Raw genomic sequence first — 21,399 nt, forward strand, 5'->3', positions numbered from 1 at the left:
CGCCTGCAGCGCTGGCACCCTGGGTTCTAGTCCCAGTTGCTCCCCTTCCAGTCCAGCTCTCTGCTGTGGCCCGGGAAGGCAGTGGAGGATGGCCCAAGTGCTTGGGCCCCTGCACCAGCATGGGAGACCGGAAGGAAGTTCCCAGCTCCTGGCTTCAGATTGGCATAGCACCAGCCATAGTGACTATTAGGGGAGTGAACCAACGGAAGGAAGACCTTTCTCTCTCTCTCTCTCTCTCTCTCTCTCTCTCACTGTCTAAATCTGCCTGGCAAAAGTATATATATATATTTTTATGGTTTTTAATTTGATACAGTTGTGGGGTTTTGTTTTTTTGAGAAAGTGCCATATGTTTTCCACAGAAACTGAGCCATTTTACATTCCCACTGAGATTTTCTCCTTTTTCTGAAATTAACTTAGTTTATTGGCATTTTATATGAATACTATGTCATTCTTATTTGATATTTTTTATTAGTATTCTAGTTGTATTTTTCTGTCTTTATTTTGTCATTCTGGATGATGTTCTCTATGTAGGTTTATAATACTGAGACCTTCTGTCTATCCTGTTCCCCAACCGCATTTCATTCTGAGTTTTAACATCAGCTCTATTTATTGTCTGATTAATAGCTAAGTACTCTTTTCAAGCTAACATTAAGAAAGAAAAAAATACTTCCAATCAGTTATAAGACGAATCTCTATCCCAGAAATGTAAAAAATGTGGAATAAAAAAAAGTATAATAGACTCAATGAAATATGGTATAAATATGCTAAAACTCTCGAAGAATTTTTACATGAATTAACAACTTTAAGTGGGTTTTTTTTGTTTTTGTTTTTTTGTTGTAGTTGTTGTTGTATTTTAATTGGAAGTGGAGCAGCTAGGTCTCTAACGCGCACCCATGTGGGATACTGGTGCTTCAAGTCAGGGCGTTAACCCGCTATGCCACAGCGCTGGCCCCTTAAGTATTATTTTTAAAGCAGAAAAGTGTGTGCGCTCTCTCTCTCTCTCTCTCTCTCTCTCTCTCTCTCTACCTCTCTCTCTGTAACTCTGTCTTTCAAATAAATGAAATCTTAAAAAAAAAAATAAATGGGGCCAGCACCATGGCGCAGCAGGTTAAAGCCCCGGCCTGAACACCGGCATCCCATATGGGCACCAGTTCTAGTCCCAGCTGCTCCACTTCCCATCCAGCTCTCTGCTATGGCCTAGGAAAGCAGTAGAGGATAGCCCAAGTCCTTGGATCCCTGCACCCACATGGGAGGCCAGGAAGAAGCTCCTGGCTCCTGGCTTCGGATCAGCACAGCTCTGGCCATCTTGCGGCCATCTGGGGAGTGAACCAGTGGATGGAAGACCTCTACCTCTCTCTGTAACTCTGTCTTTCAAATACATAGAATAAATCTTAAAATGAAGCAGAAAAGGCCGGCGCCGCGGCTCACTAGGCTAATCCTCCGCCTTGCAGCACCAGCACACCGGGTTCTAGTCCCGGTCGGGGCACCGATCCTGTCCCGGTTGCCCCTCTTCCAGGCCAGCTCTCTGCTGTGGCCAGGGAGTGCAGTGGAGGATGGCCCAAGTGCTTGGGCCCTGCACCCCATGGGAGACCAGGAGAAACACCTGGCTCCTGCCATCGGATCAGCGCGGTGCGCAGGCCGCAGCGCGCCTACCGCGGCGGCCATTGGAGGGTGAACCAACGGCATAAAGGAAGACCTTTCTCTCTGTCTCTCTCTCTCTGTCCACTCTGCCTGTCAAAAAAATAAATAAATAAAATAAAGCAGAAAAGTAGAAGCTGCTGCTCACCAATGATATGTGTAAATGGTATCCTTATCAAATGTATTTTTAACTTATCTCTTAGAAAATATGATTCAGGGACAGTATTTTTTCTTTTCCAGATTTTCCTAACTATGCCTTAGTGATAATTTGAAATAAAAGTAAAAAACCCAGTGGACAGTGGACAATGTATCCTATACTTTGATTTCCTTATATTCATTATTTCTGGTAACTATCCTAATAATGCTCATTTGTCTTTGTTTTGTTTAAGGATTGTTCAAGTTTAGAAGAATATAACATTGCTGCAGCATTACTCCCTTTGACCAGTGCTTTCTATAGGGTAAGTTTCATTGATCTATATCTAAGCTTGTCATGAGTTGATTTATATAACTTTGTTCACTTTGCTTTATCATGGTACTACTTAAATGCTGTCCTCGTAGTATATCTAAGATATCTATGGTTCTGTTCGTTATAACACTTGTTACATGCCATGTATATGAAATCTAATGTAGAACGCTAAATTGTTTTCTAAGCAAGGGCTCCTTCAATCCCTACTTTTTCTTTATAACACTTTATAACATCTGAAATTATGTATTAAATTGTTTACATGTTTGTTTTTTTCCCCTTCCACAAAAAGTAAATTCCATGAGGCTAGGATATTGTCTGTTTTCTTTGCTGGCTATGTCTCAGTTCCACTAAGTAAATATTTATTGAGTGAACAAATGAATGAATGAATGATGGCAATGGAAGCATAAATTAGAGATTTTTAACTTTATTGGCAATTTCTAGTAACCATCTTAGAATTTTCTGCAATGTTCAGTAATTTTTAAAACTCTGTCATTTTTATAACTCTCCTAGTATACTTCATCATAAATGGGTTAGTACTAAGAAAAACAAATCCAGCAAATTTGTTTATTCTCTTATTTGCTATGAAGAACTTGTAATGAATTACACACCATACTCTGAATAGTTCCCTTAATCCGTCTTTCTGAAATGTGCAATAGCAAACAATGAATGTGTGGCAGCAGGCTGACTCACTGGTCAGCCACATGCATAGCCAGCTTTAAGGGGAAGTGCAGGAATAAGTATGACTAAATGCTGTGCTGTTTCTCTGTATTATGGGACTTGATACACACATATTTTATGGGTGGATTTATAGATTTAATTATTTGTTGTCAGCTTGGGGGTGAATGAAAGTCCAGTCAGGAACCAGAAACCACACCAATAAATTGGTCAGGGAAATTTTAATATAACGAGTTATTAAGTAGTAGCAAGAAATTAACTACTGAGAGGTAAAGAGAATCCTAAAGAATACTGGGATTTAATACATAAGGAGTAACTACTACCTCCAGGGCTCAGAGTACTCAAGAAAGGAACATGCTTGGCTGAGGGGCCCTCCCAAGATCTAAGCTGATTCAGTACCTGTTGGGAAGATCCTGCTTTGGCCACCGATGGTGTAGAAGTTCACGAAGGTGCCACAGATCTGGCACAGATTTAATGCCTGCTCGAGTGCTAGCAATTCTTTCTGGGAAACCATCTGCTAAGATGTAATTGAAGCTTCTAGGGTGCTGGTGAAATTTCATAGGAAACCACCAGCTGGGATGCTCATAGATGAAAAAGCACCTCTGAGTCTCCCACACACCACTTATAGTTACATGCCACAGGAGCAATGCATGACTTCTTAGTTTGAGGAAATACAGATCTTATGTTTGTGTCCACATGATTTCATAGTACTTTGATATCTTTATTGCTAAATTTTAACTTCGACATACCATTCTGAATGAACATCCACTAGCTTATCCAGCTGTAAATAACATTTTTTAGACTTTAGTATTATTTCTATTTCAGAATATAAAAGCCCAGAGCAAGTAAATTCAGAGGGGTCTAATAGGAAAAATTTGTTGAACACTAGCTGAAAAAAAGTCACTTTATAAACCTGACTTCCCTAGTGAATCAGAAGCAGAGAGTGAACATTAAAGCGTGGAGAACCATGGAATTTCCTGAGCTATCTCCTCAACAGTAACCTTCCTGCCACAGCTAGTCCCCAGCATTAATTCTTCCCCCAAAGCCTGCCCCAAGAATGTTAAAAATTAAAATCTACCACCTGTATTTATTTATTAGGCATAGTATGATTTTTCTTGTACAAGTCTAAGTACGTGTTCTGTTGAACATGATGAACAGAGATCCAGAGTAAAGTGATAGGAATAATAATAAAAGCTAATAGTTGTTGAATTCTCACTGTGTTCAAGATGCTTTGCACAAGACCTTCAGTACCTGACCCAACTCAGTGAGAAGTTATTCCCATTTTAAGGTGAAGGAAATGTGGTTTATAATCTGTACACCTTAGCTAGTAAACGACAGAGCCGAGTTTCAAACTCAGTTCTCCCTGATTGCAAAGTTCATTTTATTTAGCTCTAACAGGGCTCTCCGAGTGAGCCCCAATTTATACAACAAATCTCTAGGAATTTTTGGTTATTGTTCTTTTTATTGAATTGACATTGCTCTACTCCCTCATTTACCCAGCCACTTACACTTGTATATCCAGCAAGGATACTTAAAAACAGACAGACAAAACACCTGAGATTTTTTCTTTTAATTTTTTAAATTTTATTTAAAAAAGAGAGACAAATTGTTTCACTCTCCAAATGCCTACAACAGCTGGAGCTGGGCCACGCTGAAGCCAGGAGCCCTATCTCAATCCAGATCCCCACGTAGGTGGCAGCAACCCAGCTAATTGAACTATTACCTGCCACCTTCCAGGGTACACTTCCAGTAGGAAGCTGGAATTGGAAGCAAAGTCAGGACTCGAACCCAGGCACTCTGATGCAAGCATCCCAAGGGACACATTAAAAGCTGTGCCCCTCAGCAAAGGTGTTTTGTCCTTAAAGGGGCGAGTTCTAGAAATATCAACTAATTGGATGTTATTTTTAAATGATTGTCACATGTTAATATTTATGTCTTCAATTTCCACATATTTCTAATAAAAAACAGTAAATATTCAAAATGACACTAAATAACGTGTTTGTATTTTTCTGATGATTGTGCTAAAAGGGAGCAGGAGATAGGAATGTTAAGTTGTCCTGAAGAACAAATATTCTTTTTTTTTCCTCTGGTAATTTAGAAGTTACTTGAATCTGCTTTTCCTCTTAGGCATGAATATAGACCTATTTGACCTACTACAGATAAGACAGCTTGTAAGTAATTCTAACTGGTGAGATCCAAGTACACCTGCTCTCAGGATTAAGATCGCTGCCATAAGAAAAATCTTACAACAGTATAAAATATATATTTTTTCTACCAATCATCATTTTTAATTGGTAAATGATAAATTCTTTTTTTTTTTTTTTAAGATTTATATATTTGGAAGGCAGAGTCAGAAAGAGGCAGAGGCAGAGAGAGAGAGAGATCGATCGATCGATCGATCTTATATCCGCTGGTTCATTCCCCAAATGGCCACAATGGCCAGAGCTGGGAGGATCTGAAGCCAGGAACCAGGAGTTTCTTCCAGGTCTTCCACGTGGGTGCAGGGGCCAAAGGACTTGGGCCAACTTCTACTGCTTTCCCAGGCCATAGCAGAGAGCTGGATTGGAAGTGGAGCAGCCAAGACCCATATAGGATGCTGGCACTAGCAGGCAACAGCTTTACCATTACTCCACAGCACTGGCCTCTAAGAGAGATTCTTAAAAGTCTTCAAAACAAGAAAAGAATTTTGTTTTTCTCAGACTTTGTTATCTAGATACATTGCTACAGCAGGTCTCAAAGGACTACATTTTTTGGCAAAAAAAAAAAAAAAAGTGGAGGTGGGAGAGTGATAAGGGTCTTTTTCTTCTATATAATCTAATATTAATCTTGAAAATAAGTTAGCAGAAAAATATTGGAGAGTGAAGACAGATATTTGTACTGGCTGAGTCCAGATTTGGCGTGGAGAAGGTGTGAATGTGTTTATTACAGCAGATGCCTCCAGCACAGTAGAACTTTAGAATGGCCAGAGAATCAGGCTGTGGTTTCCTCCCGTAATTGTCATCTTGTTCTTTATGAAAAGTTCATGTTCCTTCTTCCTCTGCCCTTTCAGCACAACCTCCAGCTCTCCTTGTTTCTCACGTTTTCTTTCAAGTTTTGAAGGACTGCTGTTTTCCCAGCGCTCCTGGAAAGCCCCTGCTGCTGAGAAACTGTGAATTATGTAATTAGCTTGTAGCTATTCTTTATGAGGGTTCGCTCATAGTCACTATTTAAAATAGATGCAGGAAATTTGAGGTAATTTACACAGAATCCCTACCACATATATTAATTATTATTGTGATTTTCACTGAACAATTACAGTTTCTAATTGAAATGTATTTCTTGCTGTTAATAGTATTATTAGTTGTTAACCTCAGAGAATATTTTTCTGAACTTGTTTTTGTTACTTGTTTCATATAATGGTCAAGGTTTTGGACCCCTTTGTTTATTCTTCAGAGGACGAGGCAGCCTACTAGGACTCTGAGTCTTCCTCTGTTCAAAAGAAACTTCATACCATTCAGTTCCGGAGGTACTGAACTACTACCATTTCCCACATTTCAGGAATAAGGTGGGCAAACCAAAGTCTCTGCCCTTGAAGAATGTATATGCTTACACAGATGATAGATTAGTAAAAATAAATTACAATATAAGTGACTTAAAACAGATGTAATCTGAGTATTATAAGAATGCACTAATTCCTGGTGATCCGAGGAACACCACAAAGCAATTGTGACATTTGTGCCCCCTGAAAAATAAATGGGCATTTGTCATACTGATAGAGTTAAGGTGAAGAGTAGAAAGACATAAACGTTATAGTCAGAGAAAACACCATGAATCACTGGGAATTGTTGCTGGAGATAGACACGGGAGGAAAAGGTAGCCTGTGGTTAGACTGCGGATGATCTTGTATGCCGTGCTAAAGAATTAAAATGTTGGAGCCTGCGCTATGGCAGAGAAGGTTAAGCTGCTGTCTGCAGTGCCAGCATCTCTTAGGGGCGCCAGTTTGAGTCCCGGCTGCGACACTTCCTAACCAGCTCCCTGCTAATGTACTTGGGAAAGCAGCAGAAGATGGCCCAGTGCTTGGACCCCTGCCACTCACATGGGAGATCCCGATGGAACTCCAGGCTCCTGGCTTTGGCATGACCCACCTCTGGCTGTTGCAGCCATTTAGGGAGCGAACTAGCAGATGGAATATCCTGCTCTCTCTTCTCTGTCTCTCTCTGAACTCTGACTTTCAAATAAATAAATAAAATCTTTTCAAAAAGAATAAAATGTTTTTCTCTGAAAAGCATGGATTTTATTTCTATACTCATGATTTTTTTAAAGATTTATTTATTTATATAGAAGTCAGAGTTAACACAGAGAGACAAAGAAAGGCAGAGAGAGAAAGGTCTTCCATCTGCTGATTCACTCCCCAGCTGCAGTGGCCAGAGCTGCGCCAGTCTGAAGCCAGGATTCAGGAGCTTCCTCTGGGTCTCCCACATGGGTGTAAGGGCCCAAGGACTTGGGCCATCTTCCACTGCTTTCCCAGGCCATAGTAGAGAGCTGGATTGAAAGTGGAGCAGCTGGAACTCGAACCAGTGCCCATATGGGATGCTGGCACTGCAGGTGGCGGCTTTACTCACTACGCCACAGCACTGACCCCTCTTATGATTTTTTAAAAGAATTAAATAAACCAGTAGTACAAACTTGATCTGAAAGAACATAGTCACTTACAAATATAAAGCTACTTCACATACTGTGGAAGAAAAATTTATTTCAGCAGTCTCTGAGTCCTTGGGTAAAACTCTGTAATAGGCATTGTGTGGTTTGCAGCAATGCCTAAGACATGGTTTCTGCTATCCACTAAATGATAACCTTAGGAGGGTAGACAAGCATGAAAACCACTAATAGTAAGCATAATAGAAAGAAATATACTGAAGTGTTGTACTTAGTAGGAGTGTGCCAATTAATAAGGAGGCAAACCTGTTTAGTCCTCTTTTTAAAATAATTTTTAATATTTATTTATTTGAAAGGTGGAGTTAACAGAGGTAGAGGTTGAGAGAGAGAGGTCTTCCATCTGCTGGTTCACTCCCTAAATGGCTGCAACAGCCAGAGCTGGGCCAATCCGAAGTCAGGAGCTTCTTGCAAGTCTCTCACATGCATGCAGGAGCCCAAGCACTTGAGCCATCTTCCTCTGCTTTCCCAGCAGAGAGCTGGATCAGAAATAGAGCAGCTGGGACTCGAACCGGTGCCCATATGGGATGGCAACACCACAGACAGCAGCTTTACCCACACCACAGCACCAGCCTCCAGTACTGCTTTTTAAGGATGGGCAGCAAGACCTCCTTGTGACATTTGTATGCAGTTGATTCAGGCCATGTTATACATTTAGTTTCACATCTTTCCCACTGAGCACACTGCCATTTGTAATTCATTTTCAGATAGCTTCAGTAATCATTTTTGAGTAGCTGCTGTGTATAGTGCTCCAGGGAAGGGGATGATGATGATAGGAATTATTAATGTATATAAAGCGTTTCTTATATGCTGAGTGCTGTGGCTCAGCACTTTATATGCATTAGATCATAATCTTCACAACGATGTCAATATTACCATTGTCTCAAGTTTACATTTGTTGAAACACTGTAGATAAATTTGAATCACTTTCCAAGGTCATACAGCTCATCAATAGGAAAACAATTCAAACCCAAAAATTGTCCATGTGGCAGTATAGCATACTGAATATTCTAGAGCACTTCTCCCCCCAGTCACCACCACTATCAGCAATAAAAGACTAAAAATGTAGGATAAAACATAGTATTTTATTAAATACATAACTAAAGACAAGAAAGTAAGGGAAATCATCCAGGGGGGAAGATGAAAAGGGAGACCTGAAAGAAGCTTCTGCCTCCTGGCTTCAGCTTGGCCCAGCCCCGGCCATTGCAGCCATCTTGAGAGCAAACCAGCGGGTGGAAGATCTCTTTGTCTCTCCCTCGTTCTATAACTCTGACTTTCAAACAAATAAATGAAATCTTTGAAAAAATTAAAATGTTTTTCTCTGAAAAGCATGGTATGCTGATGCTAGCTAAAATGGTAGCTAACCTTGAAACACCTAGCAATACATGGAACCAAGAACATTTAATACCAGGTGGGGAGACTGAAATCTGTAAGCATACCTATACTAAAGAATGAAAGAATCCGTTGCTACATCACCATAATCTTTTGGTGTGATTATAACCTTCTTAATAGCCTTCAAGTTTTCACCATTGCCTCATGCATTCTATTATCGACATGGCTACCAGAGTCAGCAAGTAAGTCCTAGAGAAGTGTTTGGTCTAGTGGTTAGGACACTGGTTAAGATGCCTGCATCCCATCAGAGTACCTTAGTTCAGTACCCAACTCTGGCTGACTATGCAGCAGTGATGGCTTAAGTAGCTGGGTCCCTGCCACCCACATGGGAGGAAACCTGGATTGAGTGCCTGACTGTGGCCTGTCCTAACCTGGCCTGTCGCAGCTCCCCCACTGCAGGTATTTGGAGAGCGAATCAACATATGGAAACTCTGTCTCTGCCTCTAGAACAAAAAACCTAAAACCTTTTTCTAATAATTTACTCAGACCCTCCAGTTACTTTGTATCCTTCTCAGAGGCATTTTCCTAAATTAAATCCATGACTGTGTCCCCATTTCTGTTATATCTTTGCAGAAATGTCACTTTCTCAATGAGACCTCTTCTGAACACCCTATTTAAAATGTTACCTATCACGCTGCAGCACTACTCGTGTGTGTGTGTGTGTGTGTGTCCATATCACATTACCTTATCTGTGATAGTTATTTTCTGTGTAAGTAGGATGTAGGTTCCATGAAGGCAAGAAGTTTTCATTTGTTCACTGATGTATCCTCATCTCCTATATTGTGCCTGGTACATAATTAGCAGTTAATAATGAATGAAGGGGCTCGTGTTGTGGCATAGTGTGTAAAGCCACTGCCTGCAACAATGGCATCCCATATGGGATGAGACCCAACTACTCCCTTTCTGACCCAACTCCCTGCTAATGTGCCTGGGAAAACAGCAAAAGATACCTCAAGTGCTTGGGCCCCTGCACCCACACAGGAGATCCGGAAGAAGCTCCTGACTCACAGCTTTGGCCTGGCTCAGCCCTAGCCATTGCAGCCATTTGGAGAGTGAACCAGCGGATGAAAGATTCATCTCTATCTCTCTCTTCTTCTCTCTGTGTAACTCTTTCAAATAAATAAATCTTTAAAAACCTGAAATTAAAAATAATAATCATGAATGAACAAAGTTAACAAAGTGAGAAAAATACAGTACAGAGAACAATAGAGCAAAAAGTTGTTTTTTGAGAAGGCTATTGTAACTAGACTTCACACTTCAGTAATTTTTCTTTAAAGATTTATTTATTTATTCAAAAGGTAGAGTGACAGAGAAGGAGAACAGGAATCTTCCAACTGCAGTTTACTTCCCAAATATTCACAACAACCAGGACTGAGCCGGTCCAAAGCCAGGAACCAAGAACTCCACATAGGCCTCCCCTGTGGGTGGCAGGGACCTAGTACTGGGGCCATCATCTGCGGCCTTCACAAGCACATTAGCAGGAGCTGAATCAGAAGCAGATAAACCAGGACTCAAACCAGCACTCTGATAAAGGATGCAGGCATCCAAGTGGCTGTTTAACCTGGTTGTACCACAACACTCACCTGTTACACTAGAGTTTTTTTGACTCCAGAATCCATCCCTTTAACAACTACATAGTATATGCTTCCTTGTACCTTCACAAAGCTTGCCATCTAGTGAGTATGGACACTAGAGTCTCACCTCTAAGAACTTAACAGCTCTGTGACCTTGGTAATGTTATTTTACTTCTCTATGCCACAGTGTTTTTATCTATAAATAAAGATGATAATGATATTTACCTTCTAGCATTATTATAGGGTTAAATGTGATAATACACGTATGGTTCTTACAGCCCAGCACATAAATGTTAATGAATACTGCTGACTTTTTGTTATTGTTACAACTTGTCTCTTTTCTCTTGTCAAGCTTAGCTCAGTTCCCTGACAAATTGCTATGAATATGGTAAAGGCCAATCAGAAATTTTGTTGGTGAACATACTGGTTGTCTGGCACAAGAATCAGCATTCAAACCAACTGTCTAAACAGTTCTTACTGACTCTGCTGAGTGTTGATAATCATGACATATTAGTAATGGATAGGGGCAGTAGAAGGGAGGATATGATTTTTGTATTTGCTATTGGGTCTAAAAAACTGTGGGATAACCCTCTGAGGGTCTGTAAGAATCTTCTCTCTCATACCACATTCTCCTTCTGGCTGCTCCTCTTCTGATCCAGCTCTGCTATGGCCTAGGAAAACCATGGAAGATGGCCCAAGTGCTTGGGCCTCTGCACCCATGTAAGAGACCTGGAAGAAGCTCCTGACTTCAAATTGTCCCACCTTTGGCCCTTGGGACAATTTGCGGAGTAAACCAGCAGATGGAAAACTATCTTTCTGTCCCTCCTTCTCTCTGTAGCTCTACCTCTCAAATAAATAAATAAAAATATTAAAAAAAAAAAAAGTTGTGGCAGAAGGACTCCCAAAGGTCTAGTCAGTGCTGCTGGCTTTTATTTTTTTTAAGAAAAAAAAAAGTTTTATTTATGTAATTTGAAAGCCAGAGTTACAGAGAAAGAGGGAGAGACAGAGAAGGATCTTCATCCACTGGTTCATTCCCCAAATGGCCACAATGGCTGGAGTTGGGCCAGACCAAAGCCAGGGACCAGGAGATTCTTTCAGGTCTCCCATGTGGGTACCAGGGGCCCAAGCACCTGGGCCATCTTCTGTTGCCTTCCCAGGCACATTAGTAGGGAGCTGGATCACAAGTAGAGCAGCCAGGAACCAAACCAGAGCCTATATGGGATTCCACTGGTACAGGCAGCAGCTTAACCTGCCACACCACAACACACGCCCCATGGCCTCTGTTATCCCTTTGTTATTCAATAAGACTGCAAACTCAGATGCTTAAACAAGACAGAAAGGTAATGTAAATGATCAGAGTAGAAATAGTACAGCACTAGAGAATGCTTGTTCCATGTTAGAGGAACGTTTACTATCTAGTTCCAGTCATTTGTTGTCAAGCAAAAATGTGGACGCATTGTTAATAGGTCTTCCAATTTTCAAAGAAAACTTGAATTTTTAAGGTTTCTTAATAATTTATTCATAATCAACTCAAAACAGAAGAACTTAGGCTTTTCAGTTTATGACTTGGACTTCTGTGTATATCTCCAGAAAGTGAATTGTAGAATTTTAACATGAAAGGTAGTCTATCCCCTCCCAAAAAAAAAAAAAAAGAAAAAAATTTGAACATCCTTGTTGAGAGAAGAGAAAAGAATAAGGTCAGACATTTGTAAAAGTTACAGAATGGGCCGGCACCGCGGCTTAATAGGCTAATCCTCTGCCTGCGGTGCCAGCACCCCAGGTTCTAGTCCGGGTCAGGGCGCCGGATTCTCTCCCGGTTGCTCCTCTTCCAGTCCAACTCTGCTGTGGCCCGGGAGCACAGTGGAGGATGGCCCAAGTGCTTGGGCCCTGCACCCGCATAGGAGACCAAGAGGAAGCACCTGGCTCCTGGCTTTGCGCCTGCCGCAGCGCGCCTGCCGCAGTGACCATTGGGGGTGAACCAACGGAAAAGGAAGACCTTTCTCTCTGTCTCTCTCTTTCTCACTGTCCACTCTGCCTGTCCAAAAAAAAGTTACAGAATGGTTGGGGCTAGTGCTGTGGTGTAGCAGGTAAAGCCTCCATTTGTAGTGTCAGCATCCCATATGGGCACCGGTTTGAGTCCTGGCTGCTCCACTTCTGATCTGCTACAGCCTGGGAGCAGTATAGGATGGCCCAAGTCCTTGGGTCTCTGCACCCACATGGGAGACCTGGAAGAAGCACCAGGCTCCTGGCTTCAGCTCAGCCCCACTCCAGCCATTGTGGCCATTTGGGGAGTGAACCAGCGGAAGGAAGACCTCTCTCTTTCTCTCTCTCTCTCTCTCTCTCTCTCTCTCTCTCTCTGCCTCTCTGCCTCTCTGCCTCTGCCACTCTGCCTTTCAAATAAAAAAATAAGATCTTAAACAAAAAGAAGCTACAGAATGGGGGTCAGCATTGTGGACAGCAGGTTAAGCTACCACCACATGGGCATTCCATTTGGTGATGGTTCGAGTCCGGGCTGCTCCATTTCCAATCAAATGTTCTGTTAATGTGCCTGGAAAAGCAGGAGAAGATGCCCCAACTACTTGGGCCCCTTCCACCCATGTGGGAGACCATAGCATTCAAGGCTCCTGGCTTTGGCCTAGCTCAGGCCTGGCCATAGCGGCCATTTGGGGAGTGAACAAGAAGATAGATCTCTTTCACTGTTCCTCCCTCTCTGTAACTCTGCCTTTCAAATAAATAATTCTTAAAGAAGGAAAATTATAGAGTGACAAAAGGAATACAAGCCAAAGAATGAAACAGCACAAGAGAATCATATGGAAAAGATCCAGTTACATTTCAGAATTCCTTCTTTGGAATAGAAATTAAAAGGAAATTGCAATTCAAGCATTCTTTAGTAAATTATGTAGCACCATTAAAAAATCAACTGATCATTTGTTTTGCAAGAAAATTTAAAGGAAACATAATTATGAACTGAAGCTAGGCTCTAATTTATTCTTCAGTAGCATGGAAATTGATTTATTCTGTTGGCCTGTTCAAGTACATTTTCTTTTTAGAAGGTTGTTACAGACAGATAAAAGGAGCATGGGTCTAACAAAAAGGACAATGACATCTCCCTCATTCTGAGATACCAGAAGGTGAGGTGAAAGGCAGCGCTGAAGGGAGGAGGCCTCCCATCCACTAACAAGTAATGCAGGAAGATGGGGACAGGGCTGCCAAAGTTGTCCTGTGTGAGTCTGATTCAATTCTGATTCTGAGATTCTCCCTCAGCCTTGGTAGTTGTATAATTCCTTTTTTTTTTTTAAGATGTATTTATTTATTTGAAAGGCAGAGTTTACACAGAGAGAGAAGGAGAGACAGAAAGATGTCTTCCATCGACTACTTCACTCCCCAAATGGCCGCAGTGGCTGGAGTTGCGGAAATCTGAAGCCAGGAGCCAGGGAGCCAGGAGCTTCTTCCGGGTCTCCCACATGGGTGCAGGGTCCCAAGGACTTGGGCCAACTTCTACTGCTTTCCCAGGCCATAGCAGAGAGCTGAATCAGAAGTGGAGCAGCCAGGACTCAACCAGGCACCCATATGGGATGCCAGCACTGCAAGTGGCGGCTTTACCCGCTACACCACAGCACCAGCCCCTGTATAATTCCTTAATACATATTTTTAAAATAAAATTTTATATCAGGATAGTTTAATCAAAATATGGGAAACTATTTCATTCTATTCTATTTTTATATTTTATTTATTTATTATTTTTATTTTACACATAGGGACATAGATGACTTTCACCTGATGTCTTACTCCCCAAATGCCCACAGCGGCTGGGATTGGGCCAGGTTAAAGCCTGGAGCCAGGAATTCAATGCCTTTCCCACATAGGTAACAGCAACCCAAATACTTGAGCTTTCACCTGTTGCTACTCGGAGTGCACATTACCAGGAAACTAGAATGAGGAGCAGAGCTGGGATTCAAACCCAGGTATTCCAATGTGGGATATGGGTGTCCCAATCAACAGCTTAACTGATAGGCCAAACATCTGTTTTATGATTTTGATTGGATATTTTTATCTTCTAGTAAAAATTCAGTCTTCCAAATGTATTTCTCTTCTTACTTTACTACCATCATGTATAGAACATGATGTAACATATTCATATCCTCCAAACTTAAAAAAGGAATTAGCAAGTTTTAACATTCACTGATTTTTCTCAACCAGTGAAATATCTGCTATTTCCAATCACTATCCCACTTATTGTAAACCTTGGGGAAAAGAGATGATTATGTAATATACTGTACTAGACATACAGGTTGGAAGAAAACACTAGATTAAATATAGTTTGAAAATTCTGTTTAAAAATTTTTAAATATTTCAATTAGAAGTACGTGAGGAGGCCAGTGCTATAGCGTAGCGGGTAAAGCCACCACCTACAGTGCAGGCATCCCATGTGGGTGGGTGCTGGTTCAACTCCTGGCTGCTCCACTTCCAATCTAGCTCTCTGCTATGGCCTAGAGGAAAGCAGTAGAAGATGGCCCAAGTCCTTGGGCCCCTGCACCCAGGTGGAAGACCCAGAAAGAAGCTTCTGGCTCCTGGCTTCAGATCAGCCCAGCTCCAGCCATTGCAGCCATCTAGGAAGTGAACCACCCGATGAAAGATATTCATTGTCTGTCTGTCTCTCTCTGCCTCTGCCTCTCTATAACTCCGCATTCAAATAAATGAATCTTTGAAAAAAAAAAGTATGTGAGTTGGGGTTGGCATTATGATATAGCAGGTAAAGTCACTGCCTGTAGTGCCATCATTCTATATGGGCACCAGTTTGAGTCCTGACTGCTCTATTTCCAATCTAGTTCCCTGCTAATGCGCCTGGGAGGGCAACACAGGATGGCCCAAGTGCTTGAGACCCTGCCCCCATGTGAGAGACCTGGAAGAAGCTCCTGGTTCCTAGCTTCAGATCATCCCAGCTCTGGCCATTGCAGCCATTTGGGGAATGAACAGTGGATGGAAGATCTTACTCACTCTCACTTTCAGTCTCTCTCTCTTTCACCCTCCTGAACTTGGCCTTTCAAATAAATAAATGAATCCTTTAAAAAGAAAACACAGGAAGATTTCAGGTAGATAGTTAGAAAATGGGCATAGCCCACAGCACCTCCCACTGGAGTTGAACAGATAGAGACCCTTCTAGACCATGATTCTAGTCAGCATGGTAATTTGTGCATCCACAGCTGTGGAACAAATATTTGTCCTCTCTTCAGTTGTGCTCCAAGAAAAGTGAAGTCTGCAATCTTGGGATAGGAGCAAGTACCATCAGCAAAACTGTAGGAGGGAAATGCATTTAGAGTTTCTTCCAACTGAGCAGAGCAGAGGGAAGACTAATAAAATGGAGCTGGGATTCCTAACTCCACTCTCCTTCCCTTTTGTTTCTTTTACATATATTAAACTTGCAAATAACATTTTGTTTGAAAAAATTCTTACTAAGTTTTAAAAAGTATCGCAGAAGTTTGTTGAATGAATTATCCAGCATTCAATACAAGAGCTCAAATCTCTTAAATTCAAATCACTTATTGCTCTATATTAGAATCTTCCTAAAAGTTTGTGGAAAGTAGAATTAAAAGATTTTTTTTTTTTTGGTGCAGAAAAATTTGAAATCCATGCATAGTTTTTTTTTAATAATAGCATTTTTGATGAAGTTTTAGAAGACACCTCAAATGAACTCTAATCCTCTGGCCTGAATCAGTGACTCTTACTTCCCAGTAAAAATCACCTGGAGTGCTTACACAGGCAGAGCAGTTAAAACCACAACTCTCTGGGACTGAGGTCTGGACATCAGTGTCTTAAAAGTTCCAGTTTCTGGATTCAGAATGTAAGCTTCCCCAAATCCTGAAAGTCAGTCATTCACTTTTGTATAAATGCCGAGGACATCCCCTGTAATTTAATTAATTCTACTTGACCAGTAGAAACTGGTTATGAAGACAGTTCTCTCCAGGGTGGGAGGTGGGAGGAAAACATAGGCAATTTTAGAGTCCAAGAACTTACTTAGTGACCTTTATCTAACAGCTCTAAAAGTTTAGAATTCTAAAAGACAATAAAAAATGAGGAACACTTAACCTACTGATTCAAATCAAAACCTTATTCTCTTTTTTTGTGCTCAGAACCCTTTGATAGACCAAATGAATAACCTCACCATAGTAGATCTAAATTTTATCTTTGAGGAACTTGTCTCTTATTAGACGTGAGTTGGGAAAAAATAACTCATAAAATATCATGGTAATAATAATCTTTAGCGTTGATTGAACACTTCCTGAGTGCCATGCAATTCATTAAGCACTTTATACATCAGGTACCACTTAATCTTCACAATTATAACCTCCAAAGGTCATTTGAGTTCAGAACCCATTCTACTTGTCATCCGTCAATCCATAGACTATTGAGACAGTATAAAAGGGTAATTTTTTAAAGCCACTAAGTTTTAGCTGTTAGTTTAATATTTATTCTTAATAACTAGTTTTTGGCTGAAACGATAAAGAGAAATACTATATGTAGTAAGTGCCATGGCAATGTTAGCTGATATTATTATTGTCATTAGGTAGACTTTTGATGCCAGATTTTGAAGTCTAGATACGATCAAGTGGGAGTTATTGTAAGTACTTGGGCAAGGGAACCAGTATGAATTAAAGTATATTTTATTAACTTTGCAGTGGAGTATGGCTTAAAAGAAATATTGATTAGCACAAAAAATATATTTTCAAGCACTGATTAGAAATGTCACAAAAACAGAACAACATGTATGGAAATGCTAATCAGTGGTTCCATGTTGAATTACTTTACAGATTACAAAAACCTGTTAAAGTTATGCAATTTTGTACCTTTTATGACTCAGAATATTGAGTCACCATTAATAATTCTTTTTCCTCATAGGTATAATTTTATCAACTTTATCCTTACGTCTGTGAATTTTGTAGAAAATTTTCTTTAGAATAACAATAAAAGTAGCAAGTCTCAAGGTTAACAAGTAATGAAGAGGTTTATTTTCATTCAAGCAAACCCAGGAATACTTTTTCCAAAACGTTTTCTGGCAGCTGTTTGTACTTTTGCTCTCTCTCAAGTCAAGGAGATGTGCATATGTGGCCAGAAGTTTTGTCTATTTACTAAATAATTGATTTCCCAATCACATGTTTGATGACTTAACTCATGTTGCAAAGATTTGTGGTGTTACAAGAAAAGCTTTGGAAAAACAACACATTTTTGCTTTATTATTTTTCTTACCAGAACAAGTTCATTTGTTTAATTATGGGAGGGGAGAGAGTTGTAGAGCCTATACTTGGCCAAAGCTAAAATCTGTTTTCTTTTCCATCCAAGAGTGTTAACTGAAGTTGACTTGACTTATGGGAAGTACATTGCAGCTGACATCTGGTCTGGGCGTGATTCAGGCCAAAGTGTTGTCATGCAAAATCTATCCAATAGGAGTGGAATTTGAATTCCCTAGAAGCAAGTAAAAAAGAAATTATCTGGACAAAATCACCTTATTTGGAGCTAATAGATTCTAAAATCTTACAGAATAACCCTCTCTATAGTTTGGAGACAAAATACTGTATAACAATTAGTAGTTAACTTATTCTTCTTGAGACAACTATGTGCCCAGTTTCATTGGCTTTATCCTGTTGTTTTAAACTTGATATATGTTTTAAACTTGGTGTATATATATTTAAGAATTACCATCCCAGTCCCCAACAGAATGCTAAACACATCTTTGGTGCTCTGAAAAATGGTTATGATCATAGAAAAATTTACCCTTATGTGCCAGTATTATACAGAGATCCTTCTGTCTAAGCGCAGCTGTTACCTTATTTAATCATTGTTCCATTTATATTTTTTATCTACCACCCTGTTCTTCTTGGTCTTGAATGAGTGAGATTTTATATATATATATATATATATATATATATATATATATATATATATATGGTTTAGGACTCCTTACTATAATGTAAAATGTCCAGAGAACATTAGCATAAAAGACAAGTGTTGGTTGGGTACTTACAAGAGATCCACATAGAAAGGTAGCAAGGATTATGAAGGTAAATGTCTACATAGCCAAACAAATAATGCAAATGACTTTAGGAGGCCAAATGGAGAGTGCATGTGCCATCTAAAGAGAAGAGCCTGGTAAACTCTAGCCATTGTTGCCATCCAGAAATGCGGGGACATCATTACCAGATCTTTCAGTTTTTCAAAAGAAGCTACATTTTTAAATGTTAACTTCATTTTTAAAAAGTCCTAGACACAAAATAAAACAGTTCTCTATAGCCAGATAAAGCTGATAGGATGCCCGCCTTACAACCTCTAGCTTTTAGCCTCTGCTTGTGAATTTTTTAATATTTACTTTTATATATTTATTTGAAGGGCAGAGAGAGTACAAGCAATATCTTCTGTTTGCTGGTTCATTCCTTAAATGCCCTCAACAGCCAGAGCTGGGCCAAGCTGAAGTCTGGGAGCCTGGGACTCCATATGAGTAGGGGGTGCTCAGATTCTTGAGCCATCACCGGCTACCTCAGAGTGTGTTAGCAGAAAGCTGAGTTGAGTAGCCAGGACCCAAACTAGGCAGTCGATATGAGAGGCAGGCATCTTACGCAGCAGCTTTATCTGCTGTGCCACAGTGCCCACCAGATTGTTAATTCTTGCTATGTGGTATAGTAGGGAAAAGGTTTTAACTTTGAAGTCAGAAAGATCTGAATGTCGGGGCGGGGCCCTCTGGGCTCCCGGCTGCCCTTTCCCCTGCGGCCTCTGCCGAGGATGGCTCGCCCCGCGGAGCTGCGGACACGTGTGGGATGACTTGACGGTAGTGCATGCTAAATCCTGCAGAGAGGAAATAATGACCAGGGTACAGTCTGCACGTGAAGTTCACAGATGCCATCTCCTGTGTGAGAACCCTGGCCCTGTTGGCACCTCAGCTGCCTGACAATACTTGGTGAGACCCAGAGGAAACTGGAATTAGATGGTCAAGATTACTGACCTAGAAATATCAAAGCTGTCAACTGCCATAGGTAGCAATTAATAAACACAAGTGCCTGTCCTGGTTGCACCAGACAAGTCTCAAGTCCCAGGCCTATAACACATGAACAGGAAAAAAAAATTTTAAGTTTTACAATGGTGTGAAAGCAATGTGCAAATCTATTTGAGAGAAACGACAGGCTCACATTGATTGCTTCACTCCCCAGGCCAAATCCAGGGATGTAACCTCATCGTGAGTCAAGGAGCATCTGTAGTTAAGTTTTGTATGATGAAAATAGTTAACTGATTTATTTGTGACTGTGTTGTGGAGTAGTAGGCGAATCCTCCATCTGTGGTACATGGGCACTGGTTCGTATCTCAACTGCTGCTCTACCGATCCAGCTCTGCTTGCGGCCTGGGAAAGCAGTAGGAGATGGCCCAAGTCCTTGGGCCCCTGCACACACGTGGGAGACCCAGAAGAAGATCCTGGCTTCAGATTAGCTCAGCTCAAACTGTACTGGCCATTTGGTGGGGGTCACTTTCTGTCTCTCCTCTCTGTAACTCTGCCTCTCAAATAAATAAATCTTTAAAAAACACACACAAAAAAAAGAAAGATCTGAATGTGGTGCAGTGGTTAGGATGCCACATGCTACATCAGAGAGCCTGGATTCAAGACCCAGCTCTGCTTCAGATTCTAACTTCCTGCTAAGAAGTACCTTGGGAAAAGCTCAAATACTTGGGGTCCCAGCCATGCACATGAGAGATCCAGCTTAAGTTCCTGGCTCCTGGCTGAGCCCCAGCTGTGGCAGGCATTTGAGACTGAGCTAGCAGATGGAAGATCTTGATTTCCTCTCTCTCTCTCTCTCACTTATCTCCCTCCCTCTCCATTGCTTTACCTGCCTTTCAAATAAAATGAAAAATAAATTTTAAAAGTTTTAAAGGTCTTGATCCAAATATTGATACATTCTGAGTCTGTAAACAAGTATTTAAAATGAAGATAACTAAAGATGAGGGGTGTCGATGCACATAAAGAACCCAGCATAGTTCTTGGCATATGGTTAGTGTACAGTGAGTAACTGTATAAAAAGCAGGACATGAACTACCAGTTACATATCTGTTTCATCAGTCACTTGAATATACATTAAATATCGAGGCCCAAGTTGACTCAGGTCAACATTCTTAGCTACTACCCTATATTGCTTGTGGAGATATTATATCCTCTTTCATGAGCCATCTATAATTCCAACTAGAGCTGAAAAGTTTTCCATGTAGTAACTTTCACTCCAGGTAAGGTTTAAGCAAAACTTTAAGATGTGTAGCTTTTACTTAGCTTTATCTGTGTTTAATGACTTTTGCTATACTAACACTAGAATGGTGATAGTAGCGAAGATTAGTGCCTGTCACAATGCTAAGCGTTATGATCCAGGCCAACAGTGGGAGAAAACTACCTTTGTCCAGAAGTGGACCCAGCATGCTGCTGTAGGGGTGTCTTTTTTTCATTCTCCACCTCATCGAGGCCCTTGAGGGTTCTGGTCAGCTGCTCTGAGAGTCACAGGACATAGGAATTAGAAAACTTTTGGTGCAGTACAGATTGATAACAGAGTTGAAAGAACAGAAAGTACAAAACTCATGTCTCTTCTTTGTGGATAGCAAAAGAAAATATTTTATTAACAGCTTGTTCCTAAAGAGAATTTTATAAATACATTATTCTTCTAGTTTAATTTTGCTTAGGTAGCACTGTTTCCTTCGTATTAGTCAGCATTGTTAGCATTTTTGAGAAGTTGGAGACTCCATGGGGATTTGTGGAGGAGCTGCTGAATTACAGAAGAAATTAGTGCAGCAGAAAATAAATTATGTGGTGCTATAAATATGTGACTCCGTGACTCAGCAAATTCCCTTTGTGTCCAAAGTGCAAACACGTTGTACCTAACTCATGAGATCTGTTTGTAATTTCTCCAGCTTTGCGGTTGTCTCTGTTTGTCACTGATGAAT

General features: G+C 40.7%; 1 protein-coding gene across 4 annotated transcripts in view; it reads left to right on the plus strand.

Annotated features, from left to right (window-relative positions):
• Nucleotides 1-21,399, plus strand: part of SBF2 (SET binding factor 2) — a 544,097-nt gene that overhangs the window by 386,152 nt on the left and 136,546 nt on the right. For all 4 annotated transcript variants that reach the window (XM_062196513.1, XM_062196514.1, XM_062196516.1 and 1 more), the window contains one exon: nt 2,028-2,096. In XM_062196513.1, coding sequence (XP_062052497.1) covers nt 2,028-2,096 — 69 coding nt within the window. The remainder of the gene's footprint in view (nt 1-2,027; nt 2,097-21,399) is intronic.

This window comes from Lepus europaeus, chromosome 7, assembly GCF_033115175.1.
Source record: "Lepus europaeus isolate LE1 chromosome 7, mLepTim1.pri, whole genome shotgun sequence".
Lineage (NCBI taxonomy): Eukaryota > Metazoa > Chordata > Mammalia > Lagomorpha > Leporidae > Lepus > Lepus europaeus.